Source organism: Chlamydotis macqueenii, chromosome 14 (genome assembly GCF_036417535.1).
Source record: "Chlamydotis macqueenii isolate bChlMac1 chromosome 14, bChlMac1.mat, whole genome shotgun sequence".
Lineage (NCBI taxonomy): Eukaryota > Metazoa > Chordata > Aves > Otidiformes > Otididae > Chlamydotis > Chlamydotis macqueenii.
Genome location: NC_141569.1, coordinates 20,362,845 through 20,374,982, shown reverse-complemented (window position 1 = coordinate 20,374,982; position 12,138 = coordinate 20,362,845). Strand labels below are relative to the sequence as shown.

The following is a 12,138-nucleotide window of genomic DNA, read 5'->3' as shown; positions in this document are numbered from 1 at the left end:
CCGGGCACCTTCCGTGGGCCAGGCGTGGCTGGACCCTTGCCCAGAGGACTCTCAAGGGACACGAGGGCACAGCGCAGGCCAGGGGGTGCGGAGGGGCTGCGCTGGGCGCGGGGGCAGCTGTGGGGTCCCCCTGTGCCCGCCCTGCACCCCAGGGCTCAGCAGACTCCATGCCAGTGGCAGCTGAGCACCGCAACGAGCTGACCTGTCTGCTAGCGTCGCCGTCTGCTGGAATCGTCTGACTTCACTGACAAAACCTTCCCGTGCTGTGGCTTAGCAGACTCTTATTGTTCATTAAAATGATGATTTAAAAGTAATTTTAAATTAAAGACACTCTTCCTGCTCTGTTTGCCCAGCAGGGCTCTGGCTGGCAAGACTGTGACTGCCAGAGAAGCGCAGGAGCCACCTCGGGGAAAGCCTGGCTTTTCAATAGGTAAAACTCGTGCTAGGAAAGTAAGATTGGGGAACGAGCAAAAACGGTCAGAAAATGAAACAGTCACGACAACGCTGGTGACAAGTTACCAAAGGCAGGGAAAATGCAACGCACGCTCCAGCTCGGCGGGGGATGGCGGCAGGTAACGTGGGCTGTGGGCGCAGGGGGGGTGAGGGACAGCGGCTCAGCCACTGCCAGGCTGGCGAAGGGCCCTCGGGATCTGACGGAAGAATCGATCCCTTTCTGCACCTCAGACTCAGAGGAAGAGATCCACGCCAACTACAGAAGAAAGAGAAGGAAATACACCACCATCTCTACCATCCCCTATGTAAACAAAAGGCTAAAGAACAGAACGAGAACATAATTGTGCTGCCGCCCCACTGCGCGTGTGCCGAGCTGCACGCTGCTGCTGCGGCGCAATGCCCTGTGGCGCAGCACCACCGGGTCCTGTCTGACAAACACAGCCACCAACTTCGGCAACATGACTTCAGTCGTTTGCTTTACTTGTAGATTCACAAGTCCAACAAAGTCCAACAGAAACAGGCATTAGGCCTGTACAGTCCATATATAAAAAGGGTTGGTTTATTGTCGTTCAAATACATAAACTGACCAATCCCAACATTTCAAAATTAAACTTTAGAAACACAAGTTGAACATTCAAAACAGGAGTATAGTTTACAAGAACTGCCCAGAGGGGAATCCACAGTCTAATCCAGAAGTATGTAAAGATCACTTTATCGTAAATAAAAACGTGTTTATACAACCGTCCTGTTCTGCTCCAGCAACCACTGTTATTTACCAAGTGTTTCCAGCTTCGAGTAAAAATTATTAGACAAATCTTCACTTGGGCAGAGCAACCTGATTTTGTTGTAATTCATGGAGAGGGTGAGGAACAAAGCAGATCTGTGAACAAATTTATTTTGGTCTCTCAGTTCTAACTCTGGCTTTAATGGATTTAGCTCCGCTTACAAGGGCTAAAGCAGGCAGAGAACCAGGACTTGTTTCCAGCACGCGGTGTTCAGCAATCAATAATTTAAGCTATTAGACAGCACTTCACCCCCTCAGCCAGGGACCATGAGGAAGCTGCTGGCACACACGTAGTACCAGTTCAAGCCACAAGCGCGATGGTTAAGACTGACATGAATGACCCTGCTGGGAAGAACGCCTCCAAACATCAGACATGCACACCTCACACAGACACTGCGCTGCTCCGAGACCTGAAGTTACCCACCGGTCCCCGTGCTGGGATTTGTCAGTCACGCCCCAAAGGAACTGAGATACCTTCAGCGTGGGTTGTTTGGTGCTGGTTCCCTCCTGCCCACCCTGAGACCACTTTATGTTCACAAATGCTGCTTCTTCCTCTGCTCCTCAGATGGTTTTGCAATATATTCACGGTAATGTGTATGTATAAACCTGACAGATGGCTCATGCAAGCTTTTTGATTTAACAGATACCCTTGGCTAAAGAGCATTTCGTTACTATTTTGTTGTTCGTCTTGTAGGCTCTGAAGCTGTGGGTGGTGGCGGCGGGCCTCGGCGGTCCAGGTCGTCTACGTAAGACACAATGAGTTTGCGCCTCTCCTCCGGTACGCAGTCAAGTACCAGGTACCGCTTGTCGTTCTGTAGTATCTTCTCTACGTCTTTCAGATGCTGATCTGACTCCTGGATCAACTTTTTGGATCTGAAAGCAAGTGTAAGAATTACCACCTGGGCGTGGTGCAGGATGCGCGGAAGGCCCCGGGAACCCACCCTGCTCCCACGGTGGCTGCTGCAAGCTCGGAGAAGCTGCCCTCACCGTAACAAAGCACGGGTACAGACAATGCATGGCAAAGCAGGGAAAGGGTGCGCAGAACTGAGTGTCTTCTTGGCTAGAAAGGTGCTGCTTTAGTCGGGACCAGGCACACCAACGGTACTCTGAGCACAGCAAATAAAGGCTTCTCGCCTACGTCTGTGCTGCATCAGGCAAGCACCAGGGAAGACTTCTGTCTGGCTGCAATGGCCTTGTACAGCACCACATGAACTGTACCAATGCTAACATCTAAGAGGGGACAAAAACAGAAATCAGGAGTTTTAAATTCAGCATCCGATGCAAACAATTAGAACTTGGATGCGGAAGTCTCAGCTGTGGTCCAGCTTGACTGATTAACCGTGCCTCTGTAGGTAGCTCGGAGCACTGCCATCCCGCTCCCTGACAGCGGCGCCACCTGAAACCACAACTCCCATGCACCATAGTGCTGACCAGAAAGGACCCACGCAGTTCGTTAGGATCCACAGAACTTCATTTCATTTTCTCCTTTTTAAGTGAACTTGTGTTTCCAACAGGAAACTCATTTTGGTCCAGAAGCCTTACCGTCCCCTGAAACTGAGTGAAAGGGTAACTGCTTTGTAAATCTACGCACCTGCAAGGCACACCCTTCCCATGAAATCCTCCCACAGAAACCAGGCAAACGATTTACAGATTTTTAATAACATTTCAACGGAGCCAATATTTCTTTGCTGTCCACTCTGAAGTCCTGAACCAGAGTCCTCACTTCAGTATTGATCCCTCCCGAGTCCACACCAAGCACGAAAGGTGGCCCTCCCCACACAATGGAGTGTCTGACAGCTCTGCGTGCTATTCACAGCACAGAACCTCGCACCCCTGTTGGCTGCATTTTCATTACTTGTTAGTCAGCAGCAGAAAGGTCAAAATAAAGCCAAAAGAAGTCTCTAGCTGCTGCAGACTTTTTTTTGACAGGTTATGAGAGGTTGTAAAGGTATAACTTAGACATTAACCTGGGCTAGGAGGAAAAAGAGACATCGGGTTGCTGCCATTTACATGGACAAGCACAATGAAAAGATTAGTCTTTTGTTGGCGTTACGCTACGCACCTGTACGTTATAAATTTGGTCTCTTTCAATAGCGTTCGGAAGTCAGCTTTGGCAGTAATGTATTTGTCTCTAATGTATTCCTCAAACTCCCTTTGTTTTTTCTGAAATAAAAAGATAAGTTTAGAACAACGAACACACATGAAGTTCTCCATGCAACTTAACATACTGAACATAAGGAAAAAACATAGTTAACATGTAATTATTGTTTATGTTTTACATTTTTAATTTAAAAATTTCTTATTTAAACCATAATACTCCTGTCCACACAAAGCAGAAACCACAGCAGCAGCCATTAACTCACCTTCTCCGTACCCTGCGCTGCAGGAAAGTTAGCAACACCGATGCAAACGACTTACCCTGTCACTTGAAGAAAATTTAATGCACCTTGGATCTTCTTTAATGATTTTTTTCACTTCTTTCCATGTTGATGTTAAAGTTATCTTTCAAAAGAAGCAAAGATAGTTAAATTAAAAGAAAATCAGATGCTAAGAATACAGAATGTAAATATTACTCCACCTGAAGCTTTTAACTATCTCCCAAGTCCACTGACAAAGCCGTTGCTGTGTTTCAGTGCTGGGCTGTGATTATTTATACTGCTACATTTGTATTTTTACCTAGTTGATTTTCCATATTTACTGTTCTTTGGTGTTTTGAGATGGCATTTTCAGATCGAAGTCCTCACAAACATCCCAAAGTTGTCTTCTAGTACATATTTATGTGTATGAATGCGTTGTTAAAAATTACCTACAGAAAACTTGCTTCGCAGTTACATCGCTGTCATTTTATTCTGCCACTAAAAATCTTCCTAACACTCTAAGCACTTTCAAGTAATGCATTAAGAAATGAGGTAAAAACTCTTGGGTTAAAAGAAAGCTGACGGAAGTTGGGACATCACTAAAAAAGAGCAAGATTTCCTAACCCCCCCAATACACACAACAGGTGGCAGATTTCCATAGCATCACACAGAATAAAAGTTTGGTTTCAGCAGCACAAGGTAAAGCAGGAGAACATCAAAACAGAGGAACCTGGTGAGATTACACTGATATTCACTACGACAAACACTGGGTATCTGAAAGAGCAAGATGCCGTATAGTAAAGAGCATCAAAAAACTCAGTGTTGAAGAAACGTAACATCCTGCGGGAGATAAAGAGATGACTGGTTAGAGGTTTAAAGGTAAATGAACTGTATGTTAAACCAAAACAACACTCAAAATCAACAGGTAAGGAAACTTAATGCACAAATTCTGTTACGAGAAGAAAAGATAGCGGTGAAGCAAAGGCGCCCTGGAAATAAAACCAAACAAATCAGAATGTGTGACAGAAAACCAGAAAAAAAAAAAAATCACAATGGGCTAGCAGAGTTTTGAAGTTTGGAAATATACAGGTCTTACTGCTGAAGTTTCATCCAGGAGTTGCCTAAAGTGTTCCCTCTTCTTTTTGGTAAGTGCCTCAATGTGTTCATTAAAGAGCTTCTCTTTCTCTTCTCTTTCTAACAAGGAGCCAGACTCCCATCGATGATCTTTGCGTAGAGTCCTTCTGGTATCAGACCATGACACATCTGAAGAACGCACCTGAGCCAAAACATGATTATTTTTTTTTTAAACTATTTCCTACAGTTCACTGATATTTCTTATAAATTTCTTGGGGTTTTTTTATTTCTCTTATGTTAGTTAAGGTTCAAATTAAAAAATAATAAGATAACTGTAACAGCTTTTAATTAATAGACTGCAGTAGCTTCCACACAAATACTCAGGCAGTGGCAGAAGGCAACAGCTAAAATGCAGATAGAGATACCCCACTGATCTGGCGGAGGATTCTCTCAAAAAGAGAAACCCAGCACGCTCCTCCTCTGTGCATAACACCCTATATTAACTGTAAGCGGTCTGGAATGGCAGCCTCACAGATAATTAGTTCCAAAGAGACCCTACGAGCTTTGCAGCGCCTTGCTTCTAGCCCAGAAAGCATCCTCAAGGAGCTGCTGCTTTACGTCACTAGCTGCGCCACCAAACCAGAGCGAGGAGCTGTTTATATCCTGTCCCCAGTAAAGATTCCAGCGTTGACATGGAACTGCGCACCAGTAACCTGTTTGGATTTTGTAGCTTACACCAGGGAGCAAGGGCATAGAAGACACACTGGTGAAAACCCATTTTGCTAATCCTGTCCTCTTATAAGGCAGGACCCTCACCATACAGGAACTGCTCTCTCACGGAGCAGCTCCAGCAGCACGTCAAAGCAAGCATACATCATCGCAGAGAAGCGGTAAGAGAAAGGCACTGCGTTCAGAGCACACAGAACAGACAATGCAAAAATAAGGGGACTGTTCCTAATGCTCAACAACACCTAGCTTTCCAACGAGACGTACAGAAGTTTACAGCAGCATGACTGAAAATCTGCCACCACCTGTGAGACTTCAGAGAAACACAGCAGGAATAATGTCGTCCACTAACTCCCTGGGTGAGATACCAGAACAGGGATCCTAAACGCACAGCATTCTCTCCCAGCCAAGGCAAAACTCCCAACAGTGAACGGAGGGCAGTGGGGAAAAGACAACAGGATTCTATTTCGATATAAACTTAACTACCAATGCCAACAAGCTTTTACACAGTGCAGCGATTAGAAAAAGAATGCACTGACAAGCTGAGAAAGCCCGTCCATATCTCACCATGTCAGACAGAAGCGCTTTGAAGTTCTGTATAGCTTCTTCCCGTTTGTGCTGCTCACGTTCTCTATCGATTTCCTTGGTCTGCTCCGAGCGAGCTTTCTGGACTTCCCTTTCTCGCTCACGCAAACTTGCCTCAATGCGAGCTTGTCTTTCCAGCTCCTTTTCTTTTTCAGAATCTAAGTTCTAAAATGTAAGAACGAACTTTTCTCAAAAAAACAATAACATCTTTTCACATTTTCATTAGGTAAATTAAAGGGTTATCAAACTAAAGGCATCTTGGAACAAAACACCTCAGAGTCATTTGGTACCCATGGAGTACAGTGGTTGCTCCAAAAGCTACGTTGGAGCGTTACAGGGCTTACACGGGGAAAGAGAAGTTTGGTCACCATGCTGATCACAGAACAAGCATTCTTAGGAGCATGTTGTTTGCGTGACAAACTCTGAATAACGTGGGGAAAGGGGGAGAGCGGTATCACTATTTGAAAGCCCAGTTTTACATTCTCAACCATTAGCTGCCTGGAAGAGAAAGGCAGGAATACTGGATTAAGATAAGAACCAGTAAAAGCAGCTCAGCTGATACCAGAAAATCACAGCAAAGGAAACTCTGGATAAATTCTCCCAAGTTTTGTGCGTGTGCATGCACGCACGTGCCGTGACCACCTGCACAGCACCACCACCAGGGACAGTGCTTCTAAGCTTCACGCTGTCATTCTAGGGAACTTCCACAAACAACCACGGCACAGAATTCTCTGTGGGACAGAAGCAAAGCACGTGCTAGTCTATCTTCTAGCCAGTTACCTCACACATTAACAGCAACGTGACCAGCAGAACATCCAAAGTTACACCTCCAAATGCCACCTGCATACCTTAGCTATTTTTTCTATGTACTGTTTGAAAAGGTCTTCCCTCTGTGAAGAGCTATCCACCGCTTTGTATCGGGGGTCAGTCTCTACTTTATCCTTCACTTTGCTCCAGCGAGACTGACTGTCCAGGTGGTGATTAGCCAGTAGCTCAAAGAAGTCCATTTTGATCTGTTTCACAGACAGAAACAGAAATACAGTACTTGAGAAAGATACTTTGATACCCAAGAGCTTGCTCTTAGGAAAAAAGGAGTCAACTTACCTCTAACAGAGGGAAGCATATTAATATTACATACCATTACAATTCAGAGAAATCACTAAAACTCTGAATTTGGACATAACCACGTCTAAAATTCACTTCCCCTTGGGTCAATTTTGCTAAAGCAGACACATTAAGATCTGCTACATCTAAGATGAACAATATTCTTTAAAGAATGATTCACCCATACAGTTTTTATTATTTTACTCCAATTTAAGCTTCTTTTTTGAGCTTTTATATACAGCTCTCTAAGTAACAAGTTACTCAATCTACATTATAGCATTTTGCATATTAATACTACAGGAGCTATACAGCTTTAAACGGGGCTCTAGACAAATCAAGGATTCATGGATTCATCCTCCAAGCGTGCAATGAGCAGAGGTAAATACTTGGATCTGCTGATAAAGAGCAATGTCTTAAGATGGATGTAACCAATAAAGAATTACTCAGATGTGGTAAGTAAATTATGTTTAAGATGGATGTTTTATTCTACTTTTCCAATTGGAAATGGCATGTCAGCATTCTGTCCATAACAGCCATGGCAAATGGCTGGCACAGCATCAGTCAGTTGGTTTTTTTTATTGCGGGACAACTAACAGCATGTTTTCATCCAAACTCCCAGAACCAGCAGTTGCAAGAACAACTACTGTGCCTTCATTACATCTCTTTCTGGGGTAGGTGATCTCCTTGTTCCTGCTGCACTTTAGGTCCTAGGTATTTTCTCCTTTTTATTCCCACCACTTTATGCCTTAGAAGCCTGGTTTGGCATTTAAGCCTCCATCTCTCCGGAGCGGAGAGGCACAGGGCTGGTTCGCCTCGCTCGCCGAGTGCCAGGGAACGACTCTAGGGACTCCAGACGCAAGGCGAAGCATGCTGCCTTCACAGCATCCCAAACCCTGCTGGTCCACAAAAAATCCATCTTTACGGCACACCAATCAGAAAATCCAAAAACCTAGGAGAAGGGCTGGCCGTTCATGTTTTGCTACTTATCTCCCCTCCTCACCCCTTAAAAAAACCCACCAAAAGCAGTTAAGCTGCAAAACACTGAGGTTCATAAGGGAGGCGAGCACATGGACAGGCAAACAAACTCCGGCTTGCCAGAGGTCTGTCACATCCCCATTCTCTAAAAATGCATCTGAGTTACAGAATGCAAGAACGAAATGACGATCGAACCAACATTCTGTAGCCTTGCCCACTGATAGTTCTAGTTCTTCACAGTATTAACATAGAAACATAAAAGGCTTTATAGGCTTTATAAAGTTTACTATCTCAGAGAGATTAAGATAGTAAGCAGAGATCAGAAAACAACTGGTTAGTGTCAGTGTGAAGTTGCTCTACATCTACAGCACTATCACTTTTTCTTAAAGCAGCTGAACAAAATGCTAAGCAAACCGTTTATTCATTGTAAAATTAAGAATGTTGTTTCAAAACATCTTAAAACATGCATGCAGTATCAAAAATATGAAGCTTTCTAAGCCATGGCATTAGAAATATTTGTTAAAAATCAAGCAATTCCCAGATATTGCTACAGAAGTCTATAAAGTAAGGGTATCTTGAAGTTTCTGCACAATTCCCACGTGCGTGTATATCCCACAGGATAAACCTGCACACGCGCAGCGCTGCTGGAAGCGCCCTGGCACCAGCTGCAGTACAGAGTCAGGCCAGTACATCACCACGACCCGCAGGAAAACGCCTGCGCCGGGGGCCGCCAGCAGCACCCCGCAGCTCTCTCGCTCACTACCGTACAGACCGGCCGGCTGCTGCTGCACCAGCCAGCCACTTCGCAGAAAGCCAGGAGCGGACAGCCAACTCCCTCCCAAGAAAATGAATGGCACTTCCAGACCCTTAATGCTCTTAAAGCACGGGTCATCTGCAAGGTTTACAGTGCAAGAATTGCAATTCGGCGTTCAATTAAAAAAAAGTGAAAACTTACTAAAAAAACTGAATCAAAAGTCAAAACCATCCCACCAAGGAATAATCTTTTAAGATCATAGCTCTCTAAAGCTGCGAGTACAGCATTCTGTACATACTAACTAGCTCAGCTAAGCAGAATATAACATGAGAAAAGCTGTAAGAGATCTTGATACAGGACAGATGAGACAGCCACTGGCGCGGGGGCTGCGGGAGGTCTGCAGCCGAGCAGTTCAGTAAGCCACACAAAGCAGGACATCAGGCTCATCTGTCAGCATGGCCCATCTCCAGGACACGGCACCGGGCTGTGCCCTGGGACAGCACACGAGCAGCTCGGTCAGCATCACCGGCTCACAGTCCCTTCCCCGATGTCCTCAAACCCACACATACTTCCTCATCTGTCATCTGAGAAGCGTTAGCGTTGTCTTTACTCACTGAAACTAGCCACATGCATGAAAACAGCCATCTGAAAAGCTGGCTGCTCCATCACCATCCAATAAGCCATAATTCAATGAAACAAAGTCAAAACAGGATATAATTTAAAACCCTTACGTTAAAGATTTCTGTGAAGTTAATCCTCTGTAAGTACAGATTTTGGACTCTTAAAACAGACTGAGAAAGCTTCAAGTTAAATGTCTTAAGTTTTCTTTTATGTTTTAAGTACTTTTAAAATCAAAGGAAAGCAAGACTGAAAATATTTCAGGTGTATTTAGAAGTTTGTTTTTTTTTTTTTTTTGGCAGTTAACACATTGCAGGTACAACTCTCATCACTTCACAAGGAAAAAAACTAAAAAAATGTAAAGTACCGGAACTGCGGGAGGCTAAAGTCACCACACAGAGATACCAATTCTTTCCTCACTAGGGAATCCCATAATATTTGCGTGTCAGTGATTGACAGCTGTCAGACTGAACTGATTGACAGGCCGCACAGCACATAACTGTAAAGTCTATCCACTTGTTGTAAAACAGAATACATAAAATGGTTACAAAAGGCTTTTGGAGAAAAAAAAACATTATTTCAAAAGCAAACAAACACAATGTCTCTTAACTTTTCAACTTTAGAAAAATCATGCAACAACAAAACAAATATTTACTTTTTTTAAAAGTCTTCAACTGCACTATTAAGCTGCAAGAACGCTTTAAATTCTGTATTCATGATCAAAATGCAGTACATAAAAGTCTAGTTTTGAACTACATCAGTTCTCCTCTGAAAGCACAATCATTTATTGAAAATATCAGCAATACGTCAGCATTTGAAAAAACAGTACAAAATCAAATTAGACTAGAGTACCTCGATTAAAAATATGCAAAACTTACAGAATAATGAGATTGTCCCCAAATCTAACCTGTTATTCAGCATTTTTCTCTTCTGTAAGCATTCTTAGTAGGTGAAATTTGCAATAACTTTATACTACAAAGTAAATATTTCAGGTTTTATAACGTCAAAAATGATTACGCTTTAGAGGTTGTTTTCTCCATTCACACAACACACAGGGACATTTCAGTAAGCGGCTGCGTATTTTGATGATGATATTTGATGCCACCGCCACAGCAGCCTGCCTGCCTGGTGCTGAAAGCCCGCTCCCTGCTATTGACAATACGGTCAAATGACATTTGGAATTCATTAATCTTTAATAGCTGACCTTTAATTCTAATAAGCAGCAGTTTATACATAAGATATATTTACCGAAAGATTAAAAAGTCACTAAAGTGCTAGCTTTTAGATGGAGAAGGAAGATATGAAAGTTGTTTGAAATTTAAATGGAGTATCCTACAGAGAATTTCAAGTTCTTACTGCCTCCACTGAGAGAACAGAGAGTAATGGCCAGTTCTGGGGTTTCCAGCCAAACAGGACAAGAATCCTTTTCCTTTTAATACTCCAGGATAATATAATTAAAAAAAAAAAAAAAAAAAAGAGCAGGCATTATTCCAGTTAAGAAGATAATGTCACTTGCTTCAGTAAATGAAAAAAGTGTGATTATTTAAGTAAACTCAGCTTCACAAATAAATGTAAGTTCATTTCTATACACTCTAAAAGTCAGTATACCTGCAAATCTAAAATCGTTAGTTCAGAATGCCCAACGGGACACCCCGTGAAGTGTTCGCACTGTAAAACCTCTCCGGAAAGAGAGGGGCCGTGTCTCAGAGAAGGCTCACTGGAAACCAAGCACTGGCTTTGTCCCATCTCCCTCACACTCACACCACTCACGCTGCTGGAACTTAAAAAAAAAAGTCACCTTACCTTCTCACCTCTGGTCTTCGAATCTTCTTTTTCCTTCTTTCTTGCCGCTGTGATAAACTCATTAAACAAGGCCTCTCGATCTTTCATCTTTTCAATTGCCTTGAATCTCGAGTCTTTAGCATGCTTGGCTGCAAATTCACTAAAAGTAGTTCTGCAACAAAATGGCAAGTGAACTCATTTGGCAGAGCTGTCTTTGCTGGGAAGCAGGTTCAGCAGAGAATTTTTTCTTCTGCTAGAATTCAGGCGAGAGCATAATTTTGAAAGAAAAAAAAAAGCAGCATCCTGTGGTCTCACTCTAGAGATGCTTGATCAATTAACTACATGTAGAAAGGAGTCAGGTTTAGGCACACACATGAAAGGTATTGCTAGAGACTTACAGGGGTTTTTGTCTGTTTGTCTGAATACAGCTACCTGCAGAACAGGCAGGTGTAGGAAGAGAGATCACAACACAATGAAGAAAAAATGAAAAACTCATTGTCTACAAAAACCTTCTTTTTGTGGGTTAGCAGTTTAGCCACCAGTCTGTCCAGGTATTTCACAACTGTGAAAACTGAAAACTGTACGTGCATTCCCTTGCAGCCAAACCATGCTAAGAGTTCACCAAGAAAAGAATCTTTTGGTAGTAGTCACAGTAGAACACTGGCTGAATCAATTATTCCTCCTACAGTGAACGTTGTACAGCCTAAACCTAAAACACAGGGAGCTGAAAATATTTTAAACGCTATGGGCAGCTGCAGCAACATGGGCTTTCAACCCATTACCCCCGCAGCATTTCCCTGACAGTTCTCTCACCTCCAGGGCCAGATTCCAACCTGTGCAGTAGATACAGTACTGCCACTTACCTCCAAAAAAACCCACTATGCTTTTTCCAAGCTCTGATGCAAATCTGGCCCCAAGAATACGTG

The 12,138-nt window shown here is 43.4% G+C and overlaps 1 protein-coding gene across 6 annotated transcripts in view; it reads right to left on the bottom strand.

The window, feature by feature from the left end:
- Positions 1 to 990: 990 nt before the first annotated feature.
- TCERG1 (transcription elongation regulator 1) overlaps positions 991 to 12,138 on the bottom strand; it is a 34,465-nt gene continuing 23,317 nt past the window's right edge. For all 6 annotated transcript variants that reach the window (XM_086758619.1, XM_086758621.1, XM_086758622.1 and 3 more), the window contains 7 exons: positions 11,234 to 11,384; positions 6,828 to 6,992; positions 5,962 to 6,144; positions 4,691 to 4,870; positions 3,656 to 3,739; positions 3,300 to 3,400; positions 991 to 2,110 (listed from right to left, as the gene is read on the bottom strand). In XM_086758619.1, the coding sequence (XP_086614745.1) occupies positions 1,909 to 2,110; positions 3,300 to 3,400; positions 3,656 to 3,739; positions 4,691 to 4,870; positions 5,962 to 6,144; positions 6,828 to 6,992; positions 11,234 to 11,384 (1,066 nt within the window). In that variant the 3' untranslated portion in view covers positions 991 to 1,908. The remainder of the gene's footprint in view (positions 2,111 to 3,299; positions 3,401 to 3,655; positions 3,740 to 4,690; positions 4,871 to 5,961; positions 6,145 to 6,827; positions 6,993 to 11,233; positions 11,385 to 12,138) is intronic.